This window comes from Procambarus clarkii, chromosome 20 (assembly GCF_040958095.1).
Source record: "Procambarus clarkii isolate CNS0578487 chromosome 20, FALCON_Pclarkii_2.0, whole genome shotgun sequence".
NCBI classification, from domain to species: Eukaryota; Metazoa; Arthropoda; class Malacostraca; order Decapoda; family Cambaridae; genus Procambarus; species Procambarus clarkii.
The window spans coordinates 37,675,744-37,701,974 of record NC_091169.1 but is presented as its reverse complement, the minus strand read 5'-3'; the positions used below and the strand labels follow the sequence as shown (position 1 = coordinate 37,701,974).

At 44.6% G+C, this 26,231-nt stretch overlaps 1 protein-coding gene across 1 annotated transcript in view; it reads right to left on the bottom strand.

The window, feature by feature from the left end:
• Positions 1-26,231, bottom strand: part of shakB (shaking B) — a 570,869-nt gene that overhangs the window by 28,139 nt on the left and 516,499 nt on the right. The window contains exon 3 of the mRNA XM_045737872.2: positions 16,258-16,832. Coding sequence (XP_045593828.1) covers positions 16,318-16,832 — 515 coding nt within the window. The 3' untranslated portion in view covers positions 16,258-16,317. The remainder of the gene's footprint in view (positions 1-16,257; positions 16,833-26,231) is intronic.

Here is a 26,231-nt window from a genome sequence, read left to right as displayed (position 1 = left end):
CTACTAACTAATTTTTTTCCACACAAATACACACCCCAGGTAGCAGCTCCGTAACAGCTGTCTAACTCCCAGGTACGTATTTACTGCTAGGTAACAGGGGCATTCAGGTTGAAAGAAACTTTACCCATTTTTTTTTTGCCTGGTCCGGGAATCGAACCCGGGCCACAGAATTAATAGACCTGCGCGCTATCCACTTGGCTACCAGACCCCTAGCTAAGTGTGTGTGTGTGTGTGTGTGTGTGTGTGTGTGTGTGTGTGTGTGTGTGTGTGTGTGTGTGTTTGCGCGCGCGTGTGTTTGAGTAATGATTGTGTAATCATTGTCAGGGAACACCTATGTGCATATACATGTTAGGCGTATATCGAGGTCCCGCAAGGTCGAATTACTGACCCGTCCCAGGATACAACCCCACAACAAGGTTGTGGGGTTGTATCCTGACTCCTCACTCACTCACTAACTCCTGGGTACCTATTTACCGCTAGGTAAACAGCGGCATTAGGCGATAGGAAGCGCTCCCACTCATTTCTGTCCTGCTCTTGATTCGAACCTGAAATTCCCGATTATGTGTCGAGAACGAACCCTAATGTACTCCAATGTATGAGCGTATATGTGAGTGTCTTAAGTGCATCTTGAGGGCATTAGGAAGAAAGAATGTTGAAGAAAGGGCGTGATTTTTTCCCCAGGGCGTCGGTGTGGACGAAGTGTAATACTTAGCCTGTCACCCGTCACAGCCAGTCAATGGCCTGGTCGAGAGGGAGACGAGCCACAAGGATGCGAGAGGAATGTCTTCAACATAAGGGCACTACGGGCTCACCATAGCCCGTGCTACTTGGAACTTTTGGTTCCAAGTAGCGAATCTTGAACAACAACAACAACAGTCTTCAACAATGGGTAGAGCTGAGATTAGAGCGGTCACCCATCCACACAAACCCCTCACCCAAAACACCCTATCCATCTTAACTTTACCAAGCAAAGGCAAACCCTTCACCTCCGGTACCAAGCCAACGGCAGCAACCACTTATTCCAATCGCCAACCAATCCTCCCCCTCCCCAATCCCCATCCACTGTGGCCCAACCAACAACAGCGCTTCTCCCTCACCAGCCAAATGTCTTGCAAGTGACAAAACAAGACGAAGAGGGCCACACACACACATCTTCTGCATCACGCCCAGAGGAGTAGAGCCGAGACTCCTCTGGACTCTTCCAGCAGCCTTCTTCCGAGTCCAGGCTCAAGATCCTCATCTTTCGCTTTTCTTTATCTTGCCTTCCTAACTTCGGCTATCTTCTTCACTTGCACAAATGTCTCTCCCTCTCTTTCTCTCCCCAGCTCTCGCTCTCTCTCCTCTCCGTCTCCTTTTTTCTGTATCCTTTACTTGCCTTTCTAATTTGCCTTTACTGTCCACTATTAAATAACGCCTGCTTGAGAATAATATATGGTAATCCATCAACAATAGTGCCGAGGGGAAGGTGGAGGAATGGAAGAGGAAGAAGTTGGGGGGGGGGGGGATGGAACAGGGAAGGAAAGGGAAGGGAGATTGTGGGTTCAACAAAAGTCTGAAAGCCACTTCACTTCGTCGACTGAACATTAAAAAAATTTCTTCTTTTGTAGTGAGTTACTTGATGCTCGTTCTCCTTGATGTTTATAATGTACGTGGAGGCTGGATAGGATGGGAGAGAGAGTGGGAGAGGGAGAGGGAGAGGGAGTGAGAGCTGAGAGAGTGAGGGAAAGTGGGGACAGATGGAGGGAGAGATAAAAAAAAGTGATGGAGATATGTGATGTGATATAACTGTGAGTACTTTTCAAGAATTTAGGATTATTTCCCAAGACTACTAACATCGGAATCCCCCTTTCTCCCCTCTCTCTCTCCCCCTCTCCTTTCCTACACACGTATCCTTCCCACCAATGATCTACCCCTCCCACTCCCAGCCAGCATATCCAGGCACCTCCCTTCCACCGTGGCCCACTCCTCCAACCCCCATCCCACCAACCCCCATCCCACCAACCCCCATCCCACCAACCCCCATCCCACCAACCCCCATCCCACCAACCCCCATCCCACCAACCCCCATCCCACCAACCCCCATCTCACCAACCCCCATCCCACCAACCCCCATCCCACCTACCAATTTGTGTGGTCAAGTGATAACTTCTCCGGCTGATCTGTTATTATCACGGCGTCCGGAGCTTCCTCATCTCTCTCGAGAACTCTCTTTTTTTTGTCCTCACGAGAAATCTTCAGAAATATTTCTCGTCTGGTGTGTGTGTGCGGAAACCTTAGAAGGAAGTCAACTCCTTTTTCTGTTTGTAAAAAAAACAATAATTTTGTTGTCCCGTTTTTAGGGCTGTGTGTGTGTGTGTGTGTGTGTGTGTGTGTGTGTGTGTGTGTTGGCGAGGGGAGGGGGGGGGGTGTAGAAAAACCACTCCGACAGGTTATCATCTTGAGGTTATCTTGAGATGATTTCGGGGCTTATAGTATGCCCGCGGCCCGGTCCTCGACCAGGCCTCCACCCCCAGGAAGCAGCCCGTGACAGCTGACTAACTCCCAGGTACCTATTTACTGCTAGGTAACACGAGCATCAGGGTGAAAGAAACTCTGCCCATCGTTTCTCGCCAGTGCCCCGAATCGAACCCGGAACCACAGGCTCACGCGTCCAGTGTTCTGTCCGCTCAGCCACCGGCACCCCAGGGGGTGAGAGTAGTGTGTAAAATAATGATTTATGGGAGGCATGGCTCAGTCACCTGCCTGGTGCATTTGTGGTCCAAGGTGGAGCTTGGGGGAGATGGTAGAGCAGAGGCTCGAATATTCTTGTCAAGGGTGGTGGCAGTGGGGGAGAGAATATTCCAATCAATAGAAGTAAAATAATAAAACACACCTGCCAGAAGCAAATAAAATAAGAGGAACACGTTAAAAGCCTCGGAAGCGGATGTGAGAGTGATGAGAGTGAAGCATTCTTGTTCTGTATGATCAGTGTGAGACAGTTATTAAAACAAGTGACCAAGACTATCTCTTAACATTCTCCTCCTTCGTCCCTTCTGCTGTTGTTGGTAGTCCTGCAACACTTCTTTCCTTCTTCACCTCTTACTCTTCCTTCTTCATCTCTCACTCTTCCTTCTTCATCTCTCACTCTTCCTTCTTCATCTCTCACTCTTCCTTCTTCATCTCTCACTCTTCCTTCTTCATCTCTCACTCTTCCTTCTTCATCTCTCACTCTTCCTTCTTCATCTCTCACTCTTCCTTCTTCATCTCTCACTCTTCCTTCTTCATCTCTCACTCTTCCTTCTTCCCCTCTCACTCTTCCTTCCTTTACACCCCCTTCCCCACCGACACACTGCAAAAAAATATTCTGCTTCTTTTGCTTTTTCATTCATCCTCGTTCCCCAGACCTACTTCCCGATCTTTCCTTTCCCTATTTCAACATCCTACTCCCCTCCTTCTCCTTCTCCTTCTCCTCCTCTTCTACGTCCCCCTTCTCACTCTGCTTCCTCTCACTCCTTATCCTGCTACTTTCCTCCTGCTCACTTTGCTACTACTCCATTCTCATTCTGCTACTTTCCTCCTCTCCCTGCTACTTCCCTTCTCTCCGCGCTACTTTCACTTCCTCTCCCTCCCAGCTCGTACTCCAGCGGCTGCTCGGAGCATACCGATGAGATCATAAACAAAGGACTGGAGAAACACGAAGCGAAATCCCAAAGACCCCATTTAAAAAGGCAACTTTGGCTTGGTGGGTCTGGCAGCCTTCCCCTTTCATTCTAGCCTTCTGATACAGCCACTTAAATGTGTTTAAGATGAGAATGTATAATATTTATGAATATCGTCATTAGTATTCTCTTATGATTGACATTAAATAAAATAGGCGATCGTCAAGAGGCCAGCGATCTGTTCAGTTTTACTAATTGCATACGTAACACTGCTCTTCTGGATCAGTGATTAGTTCTAATAATTACATTTGCTTGACAACATGTGTGAACTAAGCTCTGTCTTACATTCATATAGGAGCCTTGAAAATTACTTGTAGGAGGGTGTCTGGGAATTTGCGTGGGACTAGTTTTCCCTATATCCGCTATCTTCTACTGATAACCTAGATAGCCAGGATGGATGAATGGAAGAGAGGAACTTCACACAAGGAATAGTGTGACAAACGTTGGAAGAGTATGAACTGTTCCATCGTTTTCCAAACTCTTCCAAGAGTATGAACTCTGAATGAAAGAGTATGAAGTATGAAGGAAACAATGTATGTATGAACTACATACTGGGAACAAAATACCACGCTGATAAAGTTCAAGAAAATACACTGTATGCCAGAGAGAGAGAGAGAGAGAATTATCAGGGAAAGCGCCAAGCCATTACAACTATTTAGCACTGGGAAGGGGTCAGGATAAGGATTCAGGATTAGACGGAGGGGGGGGGGGGAGTTCCAACCACTCGGACGGTCGGGGATTGAACGCCGACCTGCATGTAGCGAGACCGTCGCTCTACCGTCCAGCCCAAGTAGTTGGACGCCAGAGAAAAATATTTCCCGAGACAACCTCAAGTTAATCATTGAAGTTAATCAACCTCAAGTTAATCAACCTCAATCCATTATTGAAGCGCTTAAGAGATTAGATTATAAAAAGTCTGTTAAGTGGTAAAATCGTTCAGACACTGAAGACACTGAACAAGGTGTAGGTGAGAGACACATGTAAAGAGGCGGAAAAGAGGGAGGGGAATAAAGGAACAGGAGAGGAGAATGAGAAACTCGAATGGGGGCTGAGAGGTGTTACTTCTCCTCTGCTCCTCATTACAGGAGTGTGTCAGTGTCGTACCTTTGTTTTGCTTTGTTTTCTGCGACTGACGGGTGTTCGAATGGGTGTTACTTGCACCAGACAGCCATGAACAGGCTCAGGACTCGTTGTTCATGGGGGTTCTCTCGCAGCCTCCTTATACACAACAAACATTCAACGTAACAAAAACGTTTTTCGCTACGTCGTAACGTGGCTACAACGAAGTAGCTACGTTACTTGCTGGGGAAAAGGAGGGGGAGGGGGGGGGGGATGAGGGGTTTCGCAGCTCCCTTACCCACCACCACCACGCGCGCTATGGTTTATTTTCTTTGTGATTTTTGCGGTGGTAATGGTTTATTGAAGTAAGTTTTTTTGTTTAACCGTCTATAGCCATAACTCGTCTGTGTGTGTGTGGTCACAAGGCCCTTCTGTGTGCGTTAAAAGACGTTCCCTGTGTGCGTTAAAATACGTTCCCTGTGTGCGTTAAAAGACGTTCCCTGTGTGCGTTAAAATACGTTCCCTGTGTGCGTTAAAAGACGTTCCCTGTGTGCGTTAAAAGACTTTCCCTGTGTGCGTTAAAAGACGTTCCCTGTGTGCGTTAAAAGACGTTCCCTGTGTGCGTTAAAAGACGTTCCCTGTGTGCGTTAAAAGACGTCCCCTGTGTGCCTTACAAGAGGTTCCCTGTGTGTGTGTGTGTGTGTGTGTGTGTGGGTGTGTATGTGTGTGTGTGTTCGCTTATTTGGATTTACAAGCAAGCATTAACCCCCGGCCTCCGCCTTTCAGTTGCTTATTCGTATGGATCGAGAGGGTTTTTTCTGTTGCTGCTAGCGGGGGATTAGTTTAGAAATCACCCAATACTCATCCTGTGAGTGGTGGTTTATTGAGCACTTAACACTCATCCTGTGAGTGGTAGCCTCATCCTCTCAACAAAAAAGGATTGCCGACGGCCAAAAAAATCTAAATCAGATCTCGGCGGATGGCATTTGATAGCACTTTTTCAGTTTATCTGTATATAGGTATACTTACCTATATACTATAGTCAATGACATACAATATAACACACTGTTGCCGAGTTCGTGGGTACTGTGATTAGTTTCTTGGAAGGGTATATGGGGGGTATTATATTGACATTAAAGTGCTATTTGAAAGGGTGATAGAAAATGCGGTACTCTATTTACCTTTCTATACCTCTGGCTGTCAAAACTTTTAGAGTGATCTATTGAATTCATACTGAACCACTACTGCTCCGTAGGTGTTCTAATCTATACGCAATAGGCACAATGTTATTTTCTGTGCCACGCGGAGGCTTCAGCCCCGTCATAAGATTTTGTTTTTAAATATTCAATCTTCGATGCTATTACTACTAATTTCACCATATCAAGAATTTTGGTAAATTAACAAAAGAAGACATTAACAGAAAAGAGAGCATTTTGGTAGTTATTGCCCAGCTCTGTATAAGTCAGAGGGCTTCATTTTGCATTTATATTTTCCTAATGAGGGTTGCATTCTACAGTTTTGAGATCCTCGAGGCTTTACATACCTCATGTATATGACTAACAATTTCAAGGTTCAAGGGGACTGAAATTCCAGTCCCCTTCGTTTCAGCTTTCAAGTATTTGAAAGATGAAACGAAGTCAGTAAGTAGGTTATCAAAGTTGTCGTGGCCCACTTTCGCGATTACGCATTTGTTGAGCATATTAGTGTTTGTTAGTAACCCCTGGGCGAAAACTATGTAATATCCACAGGATGTGTGTGGGTGCGTGGGTACCATTTAAAATTATATTTCACGGTGGGGTTCTGTAGGTTTAATTATATAAAGAGCAAAGCTAACAATACTGTTTCTGGGACATGATACCAGTCATACACATTAATGATTTGGTATCAGACTGCGAGCAGCTGCGTCTAACAGCCAAGTTGTCCAGATCATCAGCCAGGAGGGACTGGTCAGAAACCGGGCCACAGGGACAATGATCCCCGAAACCATCATCAGGTAGACAGATAAGTAGATATAAGCAGCTGCTGCCTCCTATGGGCCAGTACCTCTTCTACTGTTGATTATTTTTTGTTATTAAAGTAAAGCATTTACTAGCAGCTTGAAGAGTATCTAAAGATATTGATTGTTATAATATATACCCCTGAAGGGGTTGGGGAGTAGATATTCGACCTACAACCTATGTAGATATAGGTTGTAGATAGATACTAGATAGATTGGTAGATAGATATGAGGATGCCTTAGCTTCTACCTCACTCATCTTCCTCATTACCTCATTCTACACTGCATGAGTGCTTTCCTACATCCCGGTAGCTCAGCTCTAAGCTTTTACATATTCTACATTATAAAATAGTGAGTGATTTACTATTGACATTTAATTTTGTTCTTAGTTTATTAAGCTTAATGTCTTTAAGAATCTTATTGATTTTATCGCCTGTTGCCCTTCTCTGTTCCAGCGTCTTGTTCCCTCTGAGGAGTGAACTTTAGGTAGAGCTAAGATCAGGGAGCAGTCTCGCGGCGAAACACTTCACTTTCTCTAATTTTCCTGTTTTTTCAGGTTGGAATTCTTCATATACTTATATGTTCTAACATAGCAATGAACCACGTCCTGGACACTTCCTTGTTCTGCTGCTGAGGGCTATGCAAATGTTCGTTTACTGAGTATAAACCCCTGATGATATCCTGTTATCATTATTAGTGATTGATGAAGATTAAGCCATCCAAGAGGTGACACAGGCATGGATAGCCTATAATATGATTACTGTCAGGGATGACAGGTATTGTTTATTCCTAGATTAGTTTCTTGGTCATTTCAAGATAGTCCTGTCGTCTCCCTCTGCAAGCTGTTAAGATTACAGTCTGTACACTTCCTTAAGGGTCTTATTAGTAAATCCCTCATCTTGTCATTTTCACGTTCGACCCTGTTCTGTTCGATTTAGCCTTGTTTCGTCGTTTCTCTTCTGGTTCTCAAACATTGTAGGGTTGAGTATCAGCGCTTGAACTCCACCTTTACACAATAGAAGTTTGATACATTTTATTCATTCATTTTTCTTAATTGTATATTGTGAGTTACAGAAAAAGTCGTCAAATCTATTACATTTATTTAGACTTTCGATGAAGAAATTCTTTTCGAGATCTGCATTTGTGTCTCCAGTTTCCACCTTAGTCCTCCCCTCGTTCTGCTCCAACTAGCCTCGAACAATGGTTCTTTGTCTGCTTTACTAATTGCTTTTGGAATAAATTTTCCATGCCGTTATCATCACACTACTATGTCTCATCTATAGTGCGATTTGATCCAGGTCTTTCGTACTTGCCTAGTTGTACTCACCTAGTTGTGCTTGTGGGGGTTGAGCTTTTGCTCTTTGGTTCCGCTTCTCAACTGTCAATCAACTGGTGATAATCAACGTTCGTGTGTGTATGTGTGTATGTGTGTGTGTGTGTGTGTGTGTGTGTGTGTGTGTGTGTGTGCGTGTGTGTGTGTGTGTGTGTGTGTGCGCGTGTGTTTACTGTTTGCTCCTCTAGGATCGAGATGTTAGCTCCTGGACCCCGCCTTTCTAACCGTCGGTTGTCGAATGTATTAACTTCCGGCCTAATTTTCTCTTCGACATGATCAGTATTGATGCTACGAGCAGGATTCGAACTGGCACAATAGGTATTCCGAAGCACATGCCTTAAACCACCGGACCATGATATGCTCAAAAAGCAATGTAACCTGGGAATTACCTGGCGCCAAACCAGGGTTTCCCACACAAATTGACCATCCTCAGTGTGTTGCTCAGTGCTGAGATAACATTCAATATCTGCTATCCTTATCTTAATATGGGGTAAGTTTGGATTCCATTTTTGTCTACATGAATACAGGTTAAACAATGTGTTGTTTACCATGAGGGAACAAAGAGGTCCCACCGAGGGGTTGAGAACTGTGCAATCCCTTCATACCCACCGAGGGATTGAGAACTGTGCAATCCCTTCATACCCACCGAGGGGTTGAGAACTGTGCAATCCCTTCATACCCACCGAGGGGTTGAGAACTGTGCAATCCCTTCATACCCACCGAGGGGTTGAGAGCTGTGCAATCCCTTCATACTAAGCTGCAAGTGCTTCACTTTCTTTTACACTTCAGCAACATCATACTTGTTATATTTTGTAATTTTTTCACAGGTAGGTATAGGAATTAATAGACTACTTCTGACTCCTGCTAGCAGGCCGAGAGCTTCCCCTTCCCATAGCTCGTGGTAAGCTTTTCCTTACTAGGATTTCCCCCTTGAACACGACTCACCAATCTGTTAATAACAACCACGTCCCCCAAATTACTGCTGGGTGAAAAGGGGCGAGATGTTGAGGATTGGTGCCCAGTCAATCCCTCCTGGCTAGGACTCTAAACGCAGATGAACGTTGTGTTCGGTTATACTTATAACAAACCCAAATAGCCACTCGCACTCTTTAGTTTTTTAGAGTGGTCATCTGGCCAGCGTGTGGCGCAGAGTGCAAGAGGAAGGAGTACTTACTCTCCTAATAAAATCAGTCTGCGCCACCATGCAAGAAGATTTGATTTACCATTAGTGTCTGTGAGCGACCAAGAGTCCTCAGAGTGCGCACGGAACTGAGCGACCAAGAGTCCTCAGAGTGCGCACGGAACATAACCCCAACGATGCGCCAATGGCATTGCGCTATGTTGGCTTAACATCCTCGCTATCGCAGTCGACCACAGCGATACTATCCCGATAGCGAAAGCTGAGGGCAACAAATGATATCAAAGGACGACGCAGCGGCCAAGACGCGCCTCGCTCGTCGTCGGCCAAGAGTCCCGAGGTGGTAAATACGCCGGCCAGCGGTCCCTGGTGGGAAGGCTGGCCGGCCTCCCGCCTGACAGGGCTTCTCATACCAGGCTTTTATGAACGCTGTACAGAGTCTTCTGGACCATAAAAAGCCTCACTTGCTGTTGGGCCGTGATTTATTACTTCTAGCCAAATTTTTTGTTTTCGCAAGAAAGGCAAATCACAGGAAAAAATTTCATTAGATTCTTATCATCAAAAAAGGGGTCAGAGGAGCATTATAATTCAAAATGTGAAAATTTTGGATTTTTTTTTTGAGAGAAAAGGGGAGGCGAGTTGGTATGGTGGCTTGAGGGAGGTATGGGAGTATTGTGTTTGTGAAATGGTTGTTTGTGGGCTTAAATCACGCAGATAGGTAGATAATTATCTAGAGAAAATACTAAATCATTGCAGGCGATGAGTCACAATAACGGGGCTAAAATATGTTGACCAGACCACACACTAGAAGGTGAAGGGACGACGACGTTTCGGTCCTTCCTGGACCATTTTGAAATCGACTTGAGAATGGTCCAGGACGGACCGAAACGTCGTCGTCCCTTCACCTTCTAGTGTGTGGTCTGGTCTACAAAGTCATTCCGACTGTGTAGCGCTCGTGTCCTTAAGTTCATCGTAATATTTTCAAACTCTGAAAAAAAGAATATTATTTGTATTGCTTACAATGGGATAAAAGCAATGAGAAATTACCTTTCCCCACACTTCAATCGAAGTCTTTGAGATCATAAAACTGTTTTATAAAAAAAGATATAAACGCAAGGGCTCATATATTCATGCAGGAGAGAACGCTACAGAAAGGTATGTACACACACACACACACACACACACACACACACACACACACACACACACACACACACACACACACACACACACACACACACACACACACTCACACACACACTCACACACACACTCACACACTCAGTAACAGGTTCAGGAACCTGTACACCTGTTGATTGACGGTTGAGAGGTGGGACCAAAAAGCCAGAGCTCAACCCCGCAAGCACAATTAGGTGAGTACACACACACACACACACACACACACACACACACACACACACACACACACACACACACACACACACACACACACACACACACAGGGCCGAGCGAAACAGCGCTCGGGAGTTGTAATCCAAAGGGCCCGGGTTCAATTCTTAGCCAAGGAAGAAAAAAAAATGAAATTTTGTTCACCTCATGCACTATGTTCACCTAGCCGTACTATTTGTGTTTGCAGAAGCGAGCTACTAGCTTTTGGACCCCGCCTTTCTAACCAATCTATTTTTCCTCTATTATATCTACTACATATATTCATCTCTAACATTTAATTTAAATGTTAAATGCCATGACAACCTGAAGGTTGCCATGAGGGCCACTTACCACAACTGAGGGTCCCCCGAGGGCCATATGGCCCACATTTGTGTTATCATGAGGAACATACACGATAACTAATTGAAGTCATTTAATAAAAATTATTGCAGAATATGTTTTATTGATTTTTTTTATTATATACCGAATTGCAGAATGCTATGTGCGGGACGCGGGTGTGTCTAACACACACACACTCACACACACACACACACACACACACACACACACACAGGAAGCAGACCGTAGCAGCTGTCTAACTCCCTGGTACCTATTTATTGCTAGGTGAATAGGTGCATCAGGGGTGAATGAAACTCTGCCTATTTTTTTCAGCCTTTGCCGGGAATCGATCTCAGGCCATTAGGACTACGGCGCTATCCACTCAGCTGCGAGCCCCCCCCCCCCCGCCCACACACACACAGGAGTGTACTCACCTAATTGTACTCACCTAATTGTGCTTGCGGGGGTTGAGCTCTGACTCTTTGGTCCCGCCTCTCAACCGTCAATCAACAGGTGTACAGGTTCCTGAGCCTATTAGGCTCTCTCATATCTACACTTGAAACTGTATATGGAGTCAGCCTCCACCACATCACTTCCTAATGCATTCCATTTGTCAACCACTCTGACACTAAAAAAATTATTTCTAATATCTCTGTGGCTCATTTGGGCACTCATTTTCCACCTGAGGCCCCTAGTGCTTGTGCCCCTTGTGTTAAATAGCCTGTCTTTATCTACCCTATCAATTCCCTTGAGAATCTTGAATGTGGTGATCATGTCCCCCTAACTCTTCTGTCTTCCAGCGAAGTGAGGTTAAATTCCCGTATCCTCTCCTCGTAGCTCATACCTCTCAGCTCGGGTACTAGTCTCGTGGCAAACCTTTGAATCTTTTCCAGTTTAGTCTTATCCTTGACTAGATATGACTCCATGCTGGGGCTGCATACTCCAGGATTGGCCTGACATATGTGGTATACAAAGTTCTGAATGATTCCTTACACAAGTTTCTGAATGCCGTTCTTATGTTGGACAGCCTGGCATATGCCGCTGATGTTATCCTGTTGATATGTGCTGCAGGGGACAGATCTGGCGTGATGTCAACCCCCAAGTCTTTTTCTCTCTCTGACTCCTGAAGAATTTCATCTCCCAGATGATACCTTGTATCTGGTCTCCTGTTGCCTACACCTATCTTCATTATATTACATTTGCTTGGGTTAAACTCTAACAATCATTTGTTCGACCATTCCTTCAGCTTGTCTAGGTCTTCTTGAAGCCTTAAGCAGTTTTCCTCTGTCCTGACAGAGGATTGTTCTATATGTTGGGGCAGAATATAACAGAATAAAAAAAAAACACACACGCACGCACACACACACAGTGTGTGTGTGTGTGTGTGTGTGTGTGTGTGTGTGTGTGTGTGTGTGTGTGTGTGTGTGTGTGTGTGTGTGTGTATGTTTGTGTGTTTGTGTGTGTGTCCTCACTCACCTATTTGTACTCTCATATTTGTGTCTGCAGGATCGAGCATTGACTCTTTCCTTTCCCGCCTTGTGTATGTGTGTGCACTCACCTATTTGTACTCACCTATTTGTACTTGCGGGGGTTGAGCTTTGGCTCTTTGGTCCCGCCTCTCAACCGTCAATTAACTGGTGTACAAATTCCTGCTCCTACTGGGCTCTACATTTGAAACTGTGTATAGAGTCAGCCTCCACCACAACACTTCCTAATGCATTCCATTTGTCAACCACTCTGACACTAAAAAAGTTCTTTCTAATATCTCTGTGGCTCATTTGGGCACTCAGTTTCCACCTGTGTCCCCTAGTGCGTGTGCCCCTTTTGTTAAATAGCCTGTCTTTATCTACCCTGTCGATTCCCTTGAGAATCTTGAATGTGGTGATCATGTCCCCCCTAACTCTTCTGTCTTCCAACGAAGTGAGGTTTAATTCCCGTTGTCTCTCCTCGTAGCTCATACCTCTCAGCTCGGGTACTAGTCTGGTGGCAAACCTTTGAACCTTTTCCAGTTTAGTCTTATGCTTGACTAGATATGGACTCCATGCTGGAGCCGCATACTCCAGGATTGGTCTGACATATGTGGTATATATTGTTCTGAATGATTCCTTACAAAAGTTTCTAAAGGCCGTTCTTATGTTAGCCAACCTGGCATATGCTGCTGATGTTATCCTCTTGATATGAGCTTCAGGGGACAGGTCTAACGTGATATCAACCTCCAGGTCTTTCTCTCTCTCTGACTCTTGAAGTATTTCATCCCCCAAATGATACCTTGTATCTGGTCTCCTGCTTCCTACCCCTATCTTCATTACATTAAATTTGCTTGGGTTAAACTCTAACAACCATTTGTTCAACCATTCCTGCAGCTTGTCCAGGTCTTCTTGAAGGCTCAAGCTGTCCTCCTCTGTCTTAATCCGTCTCATAATTTTGGCGTCGTCAGCAAACATTGAGAGGAATGAGTCTATACCCTCTGGGAGATCATTTACGTATATCTGAAACAGGATAAGTCCGAGTACAGAGCCCTGTGGGACTCCACTGGTGACTTCACGCCAATCTGAGGTCTCACCCCTCACTGTAACTCTCTGCTTCCTATTGCTTAGGTACTCCCTTATCCACTGGAACGCCCTACCAGTTTTTCTTGCCTGTTTCTCCAGCTTATGCATCAACCTTTTATGGGGTACTGTGTCAAAGGCTTTCCGACAGTCCAAAAAATGCAGTCCGCCCATCCTTCTCTTTCTTGCTTAATCTTTGTCACCTGATCATAGAATTCTATTAAGCATGTAAGGCAAGATTTACCCTCCCTGAACCCATGTTGATGGGTTGTCACGAAGTCGCTTCTCTCCAGATGTGTTACTAGGTTTTTTCTCATGATCTTCTCCATCACCTTGCATGGTATACAAGATAAGGACACTGGCCTGTAGTTCAGTGCCTCTTGTCTTTCACCCTTTTTGTATATTGGTACTACATTAGCAGTCTTCCATATTTCTGGTAGGTCTCCCGTTTCCAGTGACCTACTATACACTATGGAGAGTGGCAAGCAAAGTGCTCCTGCACACTCTTTCAATACCCATGGTGAGATTCCATCCGGCTCAACAGCTTTTCTCACGTCCAGCTCCAATAGGTGCTTCTTGACCTCATCTCTTGTAATTTCGAACCTTTCCAAGGTCGCCTGGTTTGCTGCCACTTCTCCTAGCGCCGTGACTTCTCCCTGTTCTATTGTAAAGACCTCCTGGAACCTTATGTTGAGTTCTTCACACACCTCTCTGTCATTCTCAGTGTACCTGTCCTCGCCCGTCCTAAATTTCATCACCTGTTCCTTCACTGTTGTCTTCCTCCTGATGTGACTATATAGTAGCTTTGGTTCGGTCTTGGCTTTATTAGCTATATCATTTTCATACCTTTTCTCAGCTGCTCTTCTCACACTAACATACTCGTTCCTGGTTCTCTGGTATCTCTCTCTACTTTCTGGTGTTCTGTTATTACGGAAGTTCCTACATGCCCTTTTGTTCAGCTCCTTTACTTTCATACATTCCTTATTAAACCACGGATTCTTCCTTTGCTTCTCTGTTTTTTCCTGTCGGGCTGGGACAAACCTGCTTACAGCCTCCTGACATTTTTGGGTGACATAGTCCATCATGTCTTGTACGGACTTGGTTCTGAGTTCTGTGTCCCATTGTATATCCCTTAGGAATTTATTCATCTCCTCATAGTTTCCCTTTCGGTACGCCAGCCCTTTGTTTCCCAGTTCTTTTTTGGGGGTGATAATTCCTAGCTCAACCAGGTACTCAAAGCTCAATACACTATGATCACTCATTCCCAATGGGGCTTCCAACTTAACTTCCCTTATATCCGACTCATTTAGGGTAAATATCAGATCAAGCAAGGCTGGTTCATCCTCTTCTCTCATTCTTGTCGGTCCCTTGACGTGTTGACTTAGAAAGTTTCTTGTTGCCACATCCAGCAGCTTAACTCTCCATGTGTCTGGTCCTCCATGTGTGTCTCTGTTCCCCCAATCTATCTTCCCATGGTTGAAGTCTCCATGATTAGTAGTCTGGATCCGGTCCTGCTAGCCACGGAAGCTGCTGCTCTCTCCATTATATTGATGGTGGCCAAGTTGTTTCTATCATAATCTTGTCTGGGTCTTCTGTCATTCGGTGGGGGGTTATATATGACTACTACTATAATTTTCTGTCCTCCAGTTGCTATGGTGCCTGATATGTAGTCACTGAAACCTTCACAGTTCTGAATTACCATCTCTTCAAAACGCCAACCTTTTCTTATCAGCAAAGCTACACCACCTCCTCCTCTCCCATCTCTCTCTTTCCTCACTACATAGTAGCCCTGTGGAAACACTGCATTTGTTATGGTTTTCGTTAGCTTTGTTTCTGTGAGTGCTATCATGTCTGGGTTTTCTTCTATTGCCCATTCTCCGAGTTCACTTGTTTTATTCGTAATCCCATCTATGTTAGTGTACATTGCCTTGAAGCTCACTTTCTTCTGTTCATTTTCTTGTCCCCTTCTTGGCGAGCATTCTGCTGGTGTGGGAAGCTGTTCCCTGGGTGAGAAGATCCGTGAGGTGGTTTGTAGGGTCTCAGAGGATTATGGGGTGGGGGGTGGGGGTTCAAGGGAAGGGGGGACAGGTAGGGTGTGGGTTAAGGAGATAGGGAGGACATGGAGGATACGGGGTGAGGGGGAGGAGGGATAGGTGCAGTCAGCTAAACTAAACAACAGTCTTTATGTCTATTGAAGGGGAGTGCAGCGCCGGCCCCTAAGTGTTCAGCTCTCCGCAGCTACCTACTCTGACTTGTAGTAATGTTAATTTTGCCCTCTATGTATATTCTGCATGTACTGGTTAATTTACGTACTAATTCATTAGGAATTTACAATATGTCTTTTCGGGGCGCTTGGACAGGGGCATTATTAAATGTTACGTGTTTAGGCATTATATATGCTACTCTAAATGCCTCGCTTTCCTGTGTGTGTGTGTGTGTGTGTGTGTGTGTGTGTGTGTGTGTGTGTGTGTGTGTGTGTGTGTGTGTGTGTAGAAATATAGTAGATATGATAGATGCAAATTGTTTGGGAGCCAATACATAACGCAATTGGTTAAAAAGAGAAGAGATAAGAGATTGATCTTGCAGGCACAAATACATACACAGTAATTCATGAAAAGTAAACCTCTGAAACTACACATATTTAATACACATCAGACGTAGCCCACAGGAAGAGAGAGAGTTAGCTGGGCTGCGTCAACATGCAAGAACACTCGAACAAAGGCAACCACGGCTGCCCAAACCATTCCTCCACTCACCTTAACCTAGGTGTGTTAGGATCACAGACGGTCGTGGTAAACACCCTATGTACACGGTACTCATGCCTCGCCAAAGTCTTTCGATGCGTGGCCAAGTCTCTTTGCCAATTCGTGCATCACCTCTTTAAATATGAGCGTGTCCACATTCTGCCCCAACATATAGAACAGAAACCAGTCCCCCATCTTGCTCTTCCTAACTATGGTGTTAATAACTTCTTTGTTGATAAGACGGAAGCGCAGACACAAGAGGTAGGCTCTCATCCGCGGACTAAGGATGATCATGAGGCGATACAATAACACGAAAAACGTCAGAAACACCAGCAACAGAAACCAAAACCACAGGAAGATGTAAATTTTCTCGTTGACAATATTGATGGGAAGGATGCAGAGGGAGTCGTATCTCTCCAGCTCCCCCGAGGTGCCGAACTTGCTGAAGGAACACTTGGTCATGCGCGGGAACACGAAGATCATCGGGTCAATCCGGACCTCCTGGTCGTCCTCCATGAACTTTATCACGTCCAACCCGAAGGTCAGAAAGGTGTTGCCCAGGAACCGGTCGATGAGGAACATCTGACCTGAAATGCATGGAATACATCAATTAGTAATACGAAAGTATGTGTGTGTGAGAGAGAGAGAGAGAGAGAGAGAGAGAGAGAGAGAGAGAGAGAGAGAGAGAGAGATTTAAATGTAAATATAAATAAAATTGGAAAATAGGAAGAAACTAGGAAGCAAAGATGCGAGAGTAAAGAAGGGGACACGAAGGAAGGAATTAGTAATGGAAGGAGGAGAATGTTAAACTGAGGGGGAACAGGGAATTAAAGACAGTGGAAAAACAATACTTGTAATAAATCTCGGACATTTATCAAATACATGTGACGTTTTAGCCCCCAGGAATAAGCACACGTGCTTCTTCAACATACTGCAAGCACGAATTTATTTTATACAACGTCATTAAATGGGTTTACTTCCACCGAGACTTGAAGATCTTCAGTATGTTTGGAATACACTCAAATTTCTGAATTTCTGGGTTACAAAAGAGAAGACTCTTCCTGTTGTTTGGGGACAGGAAGCCTGCACCTAGGTGTTACCTCGTAGTGCTTCAGAACTCGTAAACTGTGTACTAAATGCAAACTACGTTCGCGAGAAGATGTACATGTTTCGTATGTAGAGACGTAAATACTCGCTCTTGGCTCAGGTGTCCAAGAGATGGTTACCTGGAGCCACACGCTTCTATTTCATCATCAGCATCATCACATGTTGCTAATCATCGTTGAGGTAAACTCTCGTTTCGTATTTTGCTAACTTTTCAAATTGAGTACAAGAAACGTTCATGTTCTAAATCATTTCATGGTGAGAAAAGCTTTAAAATGAGGCTTTCTACTGACTATGAATAACCTCTTAAGGTTCAAGAATAGTAAAAGCACAGTCTGAAAAAGTCCCATAGCCTCTTCGAAGAGAATAAAAGGTATTCAGAGAAGACCTTTGCAGGTGCTCCTCAAACACTTGTTGATAATCGTCTACCACCACCTCCTAATTTTTATTATTTTATGCAATATGATTTATTTAGTAATATATTTTCTTGCAACTTATCACTCTGCTGAACCAAGGTAATGTAATTTCTAGGAGCAGGTTGATGCACTGTGATTACGTAGCACTGGGAAGAGATGTGAAAAGAGGATAGAAGCTGGGATAGGAGAGAGGAGTGAAGGAACTATGGCCATCCACTTGGACCATTGAGGATAGAACGTAGACCTGCATAAATGGGAGGTCCTCGCTGTACCTACCAGTCCAAGAGGAATTGTCTGCGCTGAACCAAACTAAATCTCTCTCCATCTGATGGCGCAGCGACACATGCAGTTAATGTTGCGTCTGTTGGCTGAGAGCCGGGAAAGATGACAGTCTCCTAATTAGCTGTTTCAACCATCGAACGCCAGAAAACAAATTACCAACAAATTCGGCCGAGGCTCGTTCATCAGCTCGAAATGTTGTATTTTATTGCGATGATTGATGAGTAGTCTGAGACCCACCGTTGGTCAGCACTCATCACCAGACGACTGATGCGTTTCCGGTGAGTTTGTTGATCCAGACATTGGTCAGTTCGCAGTCATAAAATATTTAGAGAATATACTTCATTGAAGTCAATAGTGATTTGACCAACACTCTCTTTCCACTTTTGCAACACAAGAGCGCATGATTAGGGAATAAAAGGATATAAAGTGAAAGCTAAGCCATTATGATTAGCACATGGAAGGGATACGAGAATAGGATAGGAGTTAGGATAGGGGCGACGGAGGAAAAGGAACGATGCCAAACCTCTTGGATCATGGGTCGAGCTAGCCTACAAGACGCGAGGCCGTCGGCTTTGGTACTCGCTTATTTAAGTGGTTGAACTCGTAATTAAGAGTCATATCTGGGAAGATCTGAAATGCATTCTAGTCGATGCGATCGATATCCGATCTCAGAGAAGAAAATAACTACAAAATGCTTCTATCCGTCTAATAGCACATTATCCAGGGACTGGTTTAAGCCTATGGATAATGTGTGGGTTTCTAAGGACCTTCCAGATACGGATTTATATTTCTGGAAATTTAAAAACGGATATTTTTATATGATATACTTCGGTAGTCTAACCGTTATGTAATAAGGAATAGAAAACGCACAGACGATGAATCACAATAACGTGACTGAAGACATGATGACTAAACCACATATTAGAAAACGGAGGAACTACGTTTCGGTCCATCCAGGACCATTATTAAGTCGTGTGTGACTTGATAATGGTCCAGGACCGAAACGTCGTCGATCCACCATTTTCTAGTAAATGGTTTGACCATCATGTCTTCAGTCACGTTATTGTGACTCATCGTCTGCGTCCTACACACAAAACAGATCTACACCTCAACCAACTAGTAGCAGCCTTCCCTTCCCGCCCCCCCCCCACGCCCCGCAAGCGGCCATTCCCCCCCCCCCACGCCCGCGAGCGGCCATATCCCTCCCCAAGGCCCCGCAAGCGGCCATTCCCGCCCCCCCCAGGCCCCGCAAGCGGCCATTTCCCCTTCCCCCCACGCCCGCGGGCGGCCATATCCCTCCCCCAGGCCCCGCAAGCGGCCATTCCCCCCCCCCCCCCAACGCCCGCGAGCAAGACTGACCCAAGCTCCAGCCCTGGAGAGAAAAAGACTGAGCCTCAAGGCTTCAGTGTTTGCCCCTGTTCCCGCAGGAGACCAGGGTCAGGATTCAACAGTTACTCATCATCTACTTACGAAACCTGTACATCATTTCTCAATCTTCGCCGCGTTTGTTTGCATTTATTAAACAGCTTATGAGCTCCGAAGCACTCAAGAGGCTGTTTATAACAACAACAATTGATTGGGAAGTAGACGAGTAACTGCTTATTGAATCCAACCCCCTTGTTAACCGATTAGTGATTCATGTTCTAGGGAAATGAGGTATGGTAAGGCGGTATAACATATGCTGGGGGAGGGACGCGGCATTCAGCATACTAACTGAAATATTCTTCCGTACACAGGCGAGGAGTCACAATAACGTGGCTGAAATATGTTGACCAAACCACACACTAGAAAGTGAAGGGACGACGACGTTTCAGTCCGTCCTGGACCATTCACAATCGATTTGAGAATGGTCCAGGACGGACCGAAACGTCGTTGTCCCTTCACTTTCTAGTGTGTGGTTTAGTCAACTTCTTCCGTACACCTTAGTTAAAAAAAAATATATATATAGATCAAAATACCTCTTGTGCTGGCAGGAAGAAACGGCCCCCCTGGCCCCCTATACCCTGGGAGTGCCATGGTGCCCCTGGGGAGGCACCGTGGCACTCCCAGATAAGCTGCCATACGGGAACAATATACCGCGTTAAGAATCAGTCCGCTCTATAGCCTCTCATGGGGGTGTGGGGTGGGGGTGTGGGGTGTGGGGTGGGGGTGTGGGGTGGGGGTGGGGGTGTTGGGTGGGGGTGTGGGGTAGGGGTGTAGGGTGGTCGTAGGGGAGGATGCCTTGAGCTGGTGATAGATGGCTAGTTTGCGGTTAGGTAGACATTGGTTAGGGATGTCGCTGAGGCTGTGACTCGTCCGTCTGGCTGCGAGTAGCCGCATCGAACAGCCTGGTTGATCAGACCAGCAACCAAGAGGCCTGGTTAGAGACCGTGCCGCGGGGACGTTGATCCTCGGAATTACCAACAAGCAGTCAACAGGTAGGTATACCCCTGTTAATAAAAAGAGGGACATAGGGAGATAGGGAAACGGGACAGGAAGACTGTGACAGTCAATGGATAATAGTCATCCCCACACACCGGGACCCTTCTTTATCACCCCTTTCCCCTGCACAAATCCCCCCCTTCCTCCTCCCTCTTCCTACCCCAGGGCCCCCCTTCCCCATCCCTTTACCCTAAACAACAACAACCCCCCCTCCCATCCCCCTCACCACCTCCCCAGCACTCTTACCCCCTGCTGGTTAATCAACTACAACTAGGCAATTAGAGTCCATGTGATGATTATCATGGAAATCCCGGGTTATGACCTAATATATCCTCCTAATCAAAGACTTATATTTTGCTTCTCGTTCTGCTATATACAGAAATCCTCGCAACAGCAAAATTCGGAGCTACGGTGCTTATGAGCTAAGTAGCCCGCGTCTGAGAGCGGGTCCAAGGTGGCTGATAGTCGCACGTCAATCGTTGCGATTGATACACGTCAATTGCTGTGATTAATGCACGTCAATTGCTGTGATTAATGCACGTCAATCGTCTCATCTGACGCGCGACACCTCCAGAAGCCTCCGAGAGGCTGCCCCCAGTCGCATTGTCCCAGCATCTCTATCGGAGCGTCGGCAGATATACAGGCTAAAGACAAATTAGATTTGCATCTCCTTTCCAGGAGCAGCATGAAGAATGTTGTGTTTATGTTCTTCTGTGAACACATGGATGACAGCGTTCAGAAAACATGAATACCTGGATGACAGCGTTCAGAAAATATGAATACCTGGATGACATCGTTCAGAAAACATGAATATCTGGATGACAGCGTTCAGAAAACATGAATACCTGGATGACAGCGTTCAGAAAACATGAATATCTGGATGACAGCGTTCAGAAAACATGAATACCTGGATGACAGCGTTCAGAAAACATGAATACCTGGATGACAGCGTTCAGAAAACATGAATACCTGGATGACAGCGTTCAGAAAACATGAATACCTGGATGACAGCGTTCAGAAAACATGAATACCTGGATGACAGCGTTCAGAAAACATGAATACCTGGATGACAACGTTCAGAAAACATGAATACCTGGATGACAGCGTTCAGAAAACATGAATACCTGGATGACAGCGTTCAGAAAACATGAATACCTGGATGACAGCGTTCAGAAAACATGAATACCTGGATGACAGCGTTCAGAAAACTTCTGTGAACACTTGGATCGAGAAAGAGATAGAGAAAGTGGATAGCGAGCTCGAGAAAGAGAAAGATTAATAAAGAAATGGATGAGATATCGAGCGAGAAATGGACGAGAGATTCAGACAGAGAAAGAGAGATGAGATTCGCTCCACACATTGGTAGAGACTTTTGATGCAAGAATCTGAGACACAGGAAGATTCTAAGAGACAGGATGACTCTGAGACACAAGAAGATTCTAAGACACAGGAAGATTCTGAGACGAACGGCCAACACAAGGGGAGACTGATGCACGATTACCGAACAGCTGTTTATACCAAGGATGATCGTGGCTTAGATGCTCGATGTAAAGAATGCTAAAACAACAATTAGTCAATGGAAAACTGCAAAACTGAGTAGCAGGATTTATCAAGCAATCAAGACCTACGAAATCTGTACATCTGTTCATCAATCATGGAAGATTAGATTGTTTGGAGTACAAAATAAATACGATTAGAGGTTGTTTTTACAATAATAAGATTCGGGAAAGGAACGACTTCTCAACTTTTTTCAAGCTCGTACACTGTTTAATCTTAAGCTGTCATGATTGAGGAAAGATGCACAGGTTTCGTAAATGGTTGAGGATTCTTGGCCCTTGACGAAAGGAAACAACAGACAACCGATGTATGATGCACATAGTCACCTCTGATGCTTTGTGGCCAGGCCCAGGCCCCCACAATGACATTGTTATCAGTCTCTTAAGCTGCCCCAAATTGTCTAACTCTCAATACCCCATTTTTTCTGTTCCTAGCCACTCCTTCATCTTCTCTTTCCCTCTTCTTATTCACTCTATCTTCTCTTCTTCCCTTTTTAGCCACTCTTCCATCTCCTCTTCCCTTCTTTACCATCATCACAGAATTTCAACAGATCTTATTTCAAGTTCGAACAGCGAAGAGAAACTGGAAAGCACAACTTGAGATGGGCAAAGTTTGAACACGATTACCTGAGTTGGGAGAATGTTCTTTTGTCTAACAGTTAGTGACTATCCAAGTCTCTTGAACCCAATGAGGCTGTTTGACCCGGTTTAACGACCCCTTGTCAACGATGGATGACCGAACTGTCCACAAGAGAATGGGAGACAAGGAAGTTGATGATAATGGAATTCACATGTCTATCTTTTCTTTTTATTTATTTTCAGGGTGTATAGGAATTCATACTTATATAATCGTTGATTAAAGACACAATGATTCATGAAGCATCGATAATCTAATCTCTAATGGGGTTAGAGACTTATAACTCCGTATAAGTCATACGCCAGAGAGCATTATTGGTGACTAAGCTTCTGGAAAGCATGATTATACTATTTCGTTGGTGTATTGTTCAATATATTAAAAATATTCCGTGAACAACTTCCAGGTTTTTCAATCAAATTTGATGGGGGGGAAACATAAAAAATCTAAACAAATCATATCAATAAGAAAATACTGAAAACATATTATGAGATCAGACTTACATCTCTAGACACCCCAGCTTCACACACACAGTGACATGGGTTCGATCCCATTGCATGACTTCAATACCTTATCACAGATACATATAACGTTTTTATGAAGTCCTCATATAAATCGTATAAATCTTGCTCATTAATAGCTGTATCGAACATACGCTAAATATCAGACGTAAAGCTTATATTAGAATTTGTCCAGTATAATATATACAGTTAAATTTAGTTAACATCTTTTATTTTACAAGTCGGTATCCTAACTCTTTCAGTGTGTTCAGTTGGTGGAGTGATAGGTAATCGGAGTTTATAACTGGAAGCGCCAAGGTTGAGCTGCTGGAGTATAGCTGCTGGAGTATAGCTGCTGGAGTGGGGACGTGTGGCCCCTTCACCACAACCTACTCCTTAAGCACAACGTCGTCACCTCATAAGAAGGATGACCAGACCACACACTAGAATGTGAAGGGACGACGACGTTTCGGTCCGTCCTGAACCATTCTCAAGTCGATATTGAGAATCGACTTGAGAATGGTCCAGGACGGACCGAAACGTCGTCGTCCCTTCACATTCTAGTGTGTATGGTCTGGTCATCATACTTTAGCCACGTTATTGTGACTTATCGCCCACATAAGAAGGACTTCACAGTCTTCCCCCTTCTAGGCAGGGCTTGGTCCCTCCAAAGCAGGACATTCCAGCCCTTCCCCCTTCATCCAGTCCTTAGAAACTGCTCCGCCACCTATCCACAAACCCCTCCTTTCTTACCCACAAGGCGCCCCAAAGAGAGAGAGCCAGTTGCTGCTGTCTTGAGTGCAGTGGTGGATTTACCTTGGTGTAATAGCACATAAGGGGCCCACTTCCCCTATCCCTATCCTCCCTTCGTGCTTGCGTCATGCAGAAATAATGAACGTCGCATTGCAGATTTTGGCAGCACCGACCCTAGTTGCTGGTGTGTGGAACACGTATGACTTAGAGCAAAATATGAGGCACTGTGCCTTATACGCAGCACTGTGCCTTATATGCAGCACTGTACCTTATATGCAGCACTGTGCCTTATATGCAGCACTGTGCCTTATACGCAGCACTGTGCCTTATATGCAGCACTGTGCCTTATATGCAGCACTGTGCCTTATACGCAGCACTGTGCCTTATATGCAGCACTGTACCTTATATGCAGCACTGTGCCTTATATGCAGCACTGTACCTTATATGCAGCACTGTACCTTATATGCAGCACTGTGCCTTATATGCAGCACTGTGCCTTATACGCAGCACTGTGCCTTATATGCAGCACTGTGCCTTATATGCAGCACTGTGCCTTATATGCAGCACTGTGCCTTATATGCAGCACTGTGCCTTATATGCAGCACTGTGCCTTATATTCGATTGAGTGCACACCTAATTGTGTTTGGGGTAGGAGTTTCGATTCCTTGACCTCCGCCTCTCAATTGATATACATGTTTCTGAGCCTTTTATACGCTATTATTTCGACTTTTAGAGCTGTGTATAGAATCATTATGAACACTCGACCCAAGGGCTGAAATTTTTATATTGGCACTTTCTTAGAGTCTTCAAGAACAGAGTTTTGATTCTACGTCACCAGGCCCCATTATCACCGCGTGTGGACAGTCTATGTACGGAATAAAGACGGAGGTGAAAGACAGAGACAGAAGGAAGAAAGGCGTACGGAGCATAGATCAGTCTAGAGCAAGAACACGGACTGAAAAAGTTTGTTTAAAATAACAGATGGACTTAAAAGGTTTTGAACACAGATCATTGATCAGGAAACAGACCCGTTGAGCCACGTACACTGACGAGTGGCAGAACACAGACGGAGCCTCTGACTCGTTGTTTATAAACACCTGCATCTGCTCGTCTAATTGGACTTACGGAGGTTGAGCTTTAGCTCTTTGGTCCAGCCTCTTAACCTTCAATCCATTGGATTACAGTTTCCAGAGCCTATTGACCACTGTATACATATAAAGCTGAGCTCGAGCCAGCTTTACTTCCTTTGAACATACCATTAATGATGGAGATCCCATGTCATCGAAGCTTGAACAAATCCACAAGGGCCGTGACGAGGATTCGAACCTGCGTCTGGGAGCGTCTGGGATGCTCCCGGACGCAGGTTCGAATCCTCGTCACGGCCTTTGTGGATTTGTTCATTTGATGCATCACGCCATTGTGATTTCTGTGATTTCTGTGTGTCATCGAACCTTTTAAGTCAAAGAATATTTAGTCTGTTCAACCTTCTATGATCGTCTGTGTTCTCCTACTCTATCGTAGAATTCTATCAGCATTATGACGGGCAGGATATGCTGTTTTCGAACACATGATGTTCGGTTAAAATGGCATTTCTCTCTAGATATTCTATGAGCCTCTTGTGAGATATGCCTTTTTTTGTATGTAATTGCTGCTTAGTGTTTTTTGTGTGTTTACTTGTTTTTTGTTGGTGTCCGTACTATATTGGCCGTCTTCAAGCTTTTCGGTAGTTCCCCCTATTTTCAGTGACCAATTAAATCTTAATAAATTTATAAAATAGGATTTAAGCTCTTCGATACACAATTTTTTTGAGTGTTCAGTTTTAATAAATGTCTCCCTATTTATTTACACACATATAATATATTATACATATTTGTTTAACATAAAAGATTATGTGTATAACCAAATTATACACATTATTTTTTAAACATATAATTCCCCCGTAGGTGATCTACTGACCTTCCCTATCTAGCACCTAGGTACCTATTTTACTGCTAGGTGAACAAAGGCATCAGGTGAAAGGAAACGAGCCCAAGCATTTCTGTCTCGCCCGGGGATCAAATCCAACAAAAGACCCAATAGTTATTACCAAAAATAATAATAACAATACCATAATAAATATCATTTGTCAAGCGGGAACATCGCTTGTGTGAAATATTACCGTTTAGAAAGATGTTGGTATCCTCGTTTTCTATTTCTCTCGTTCCGTGAAATTCTTTGGTCCGGGAGGAGCATCGTAGCCAGCCAGGTATTCAACGATATTATCATCGTGAATGGAAAATATTCACCGATTTCCTGTATCCGGAACCCATCATGCAATGTT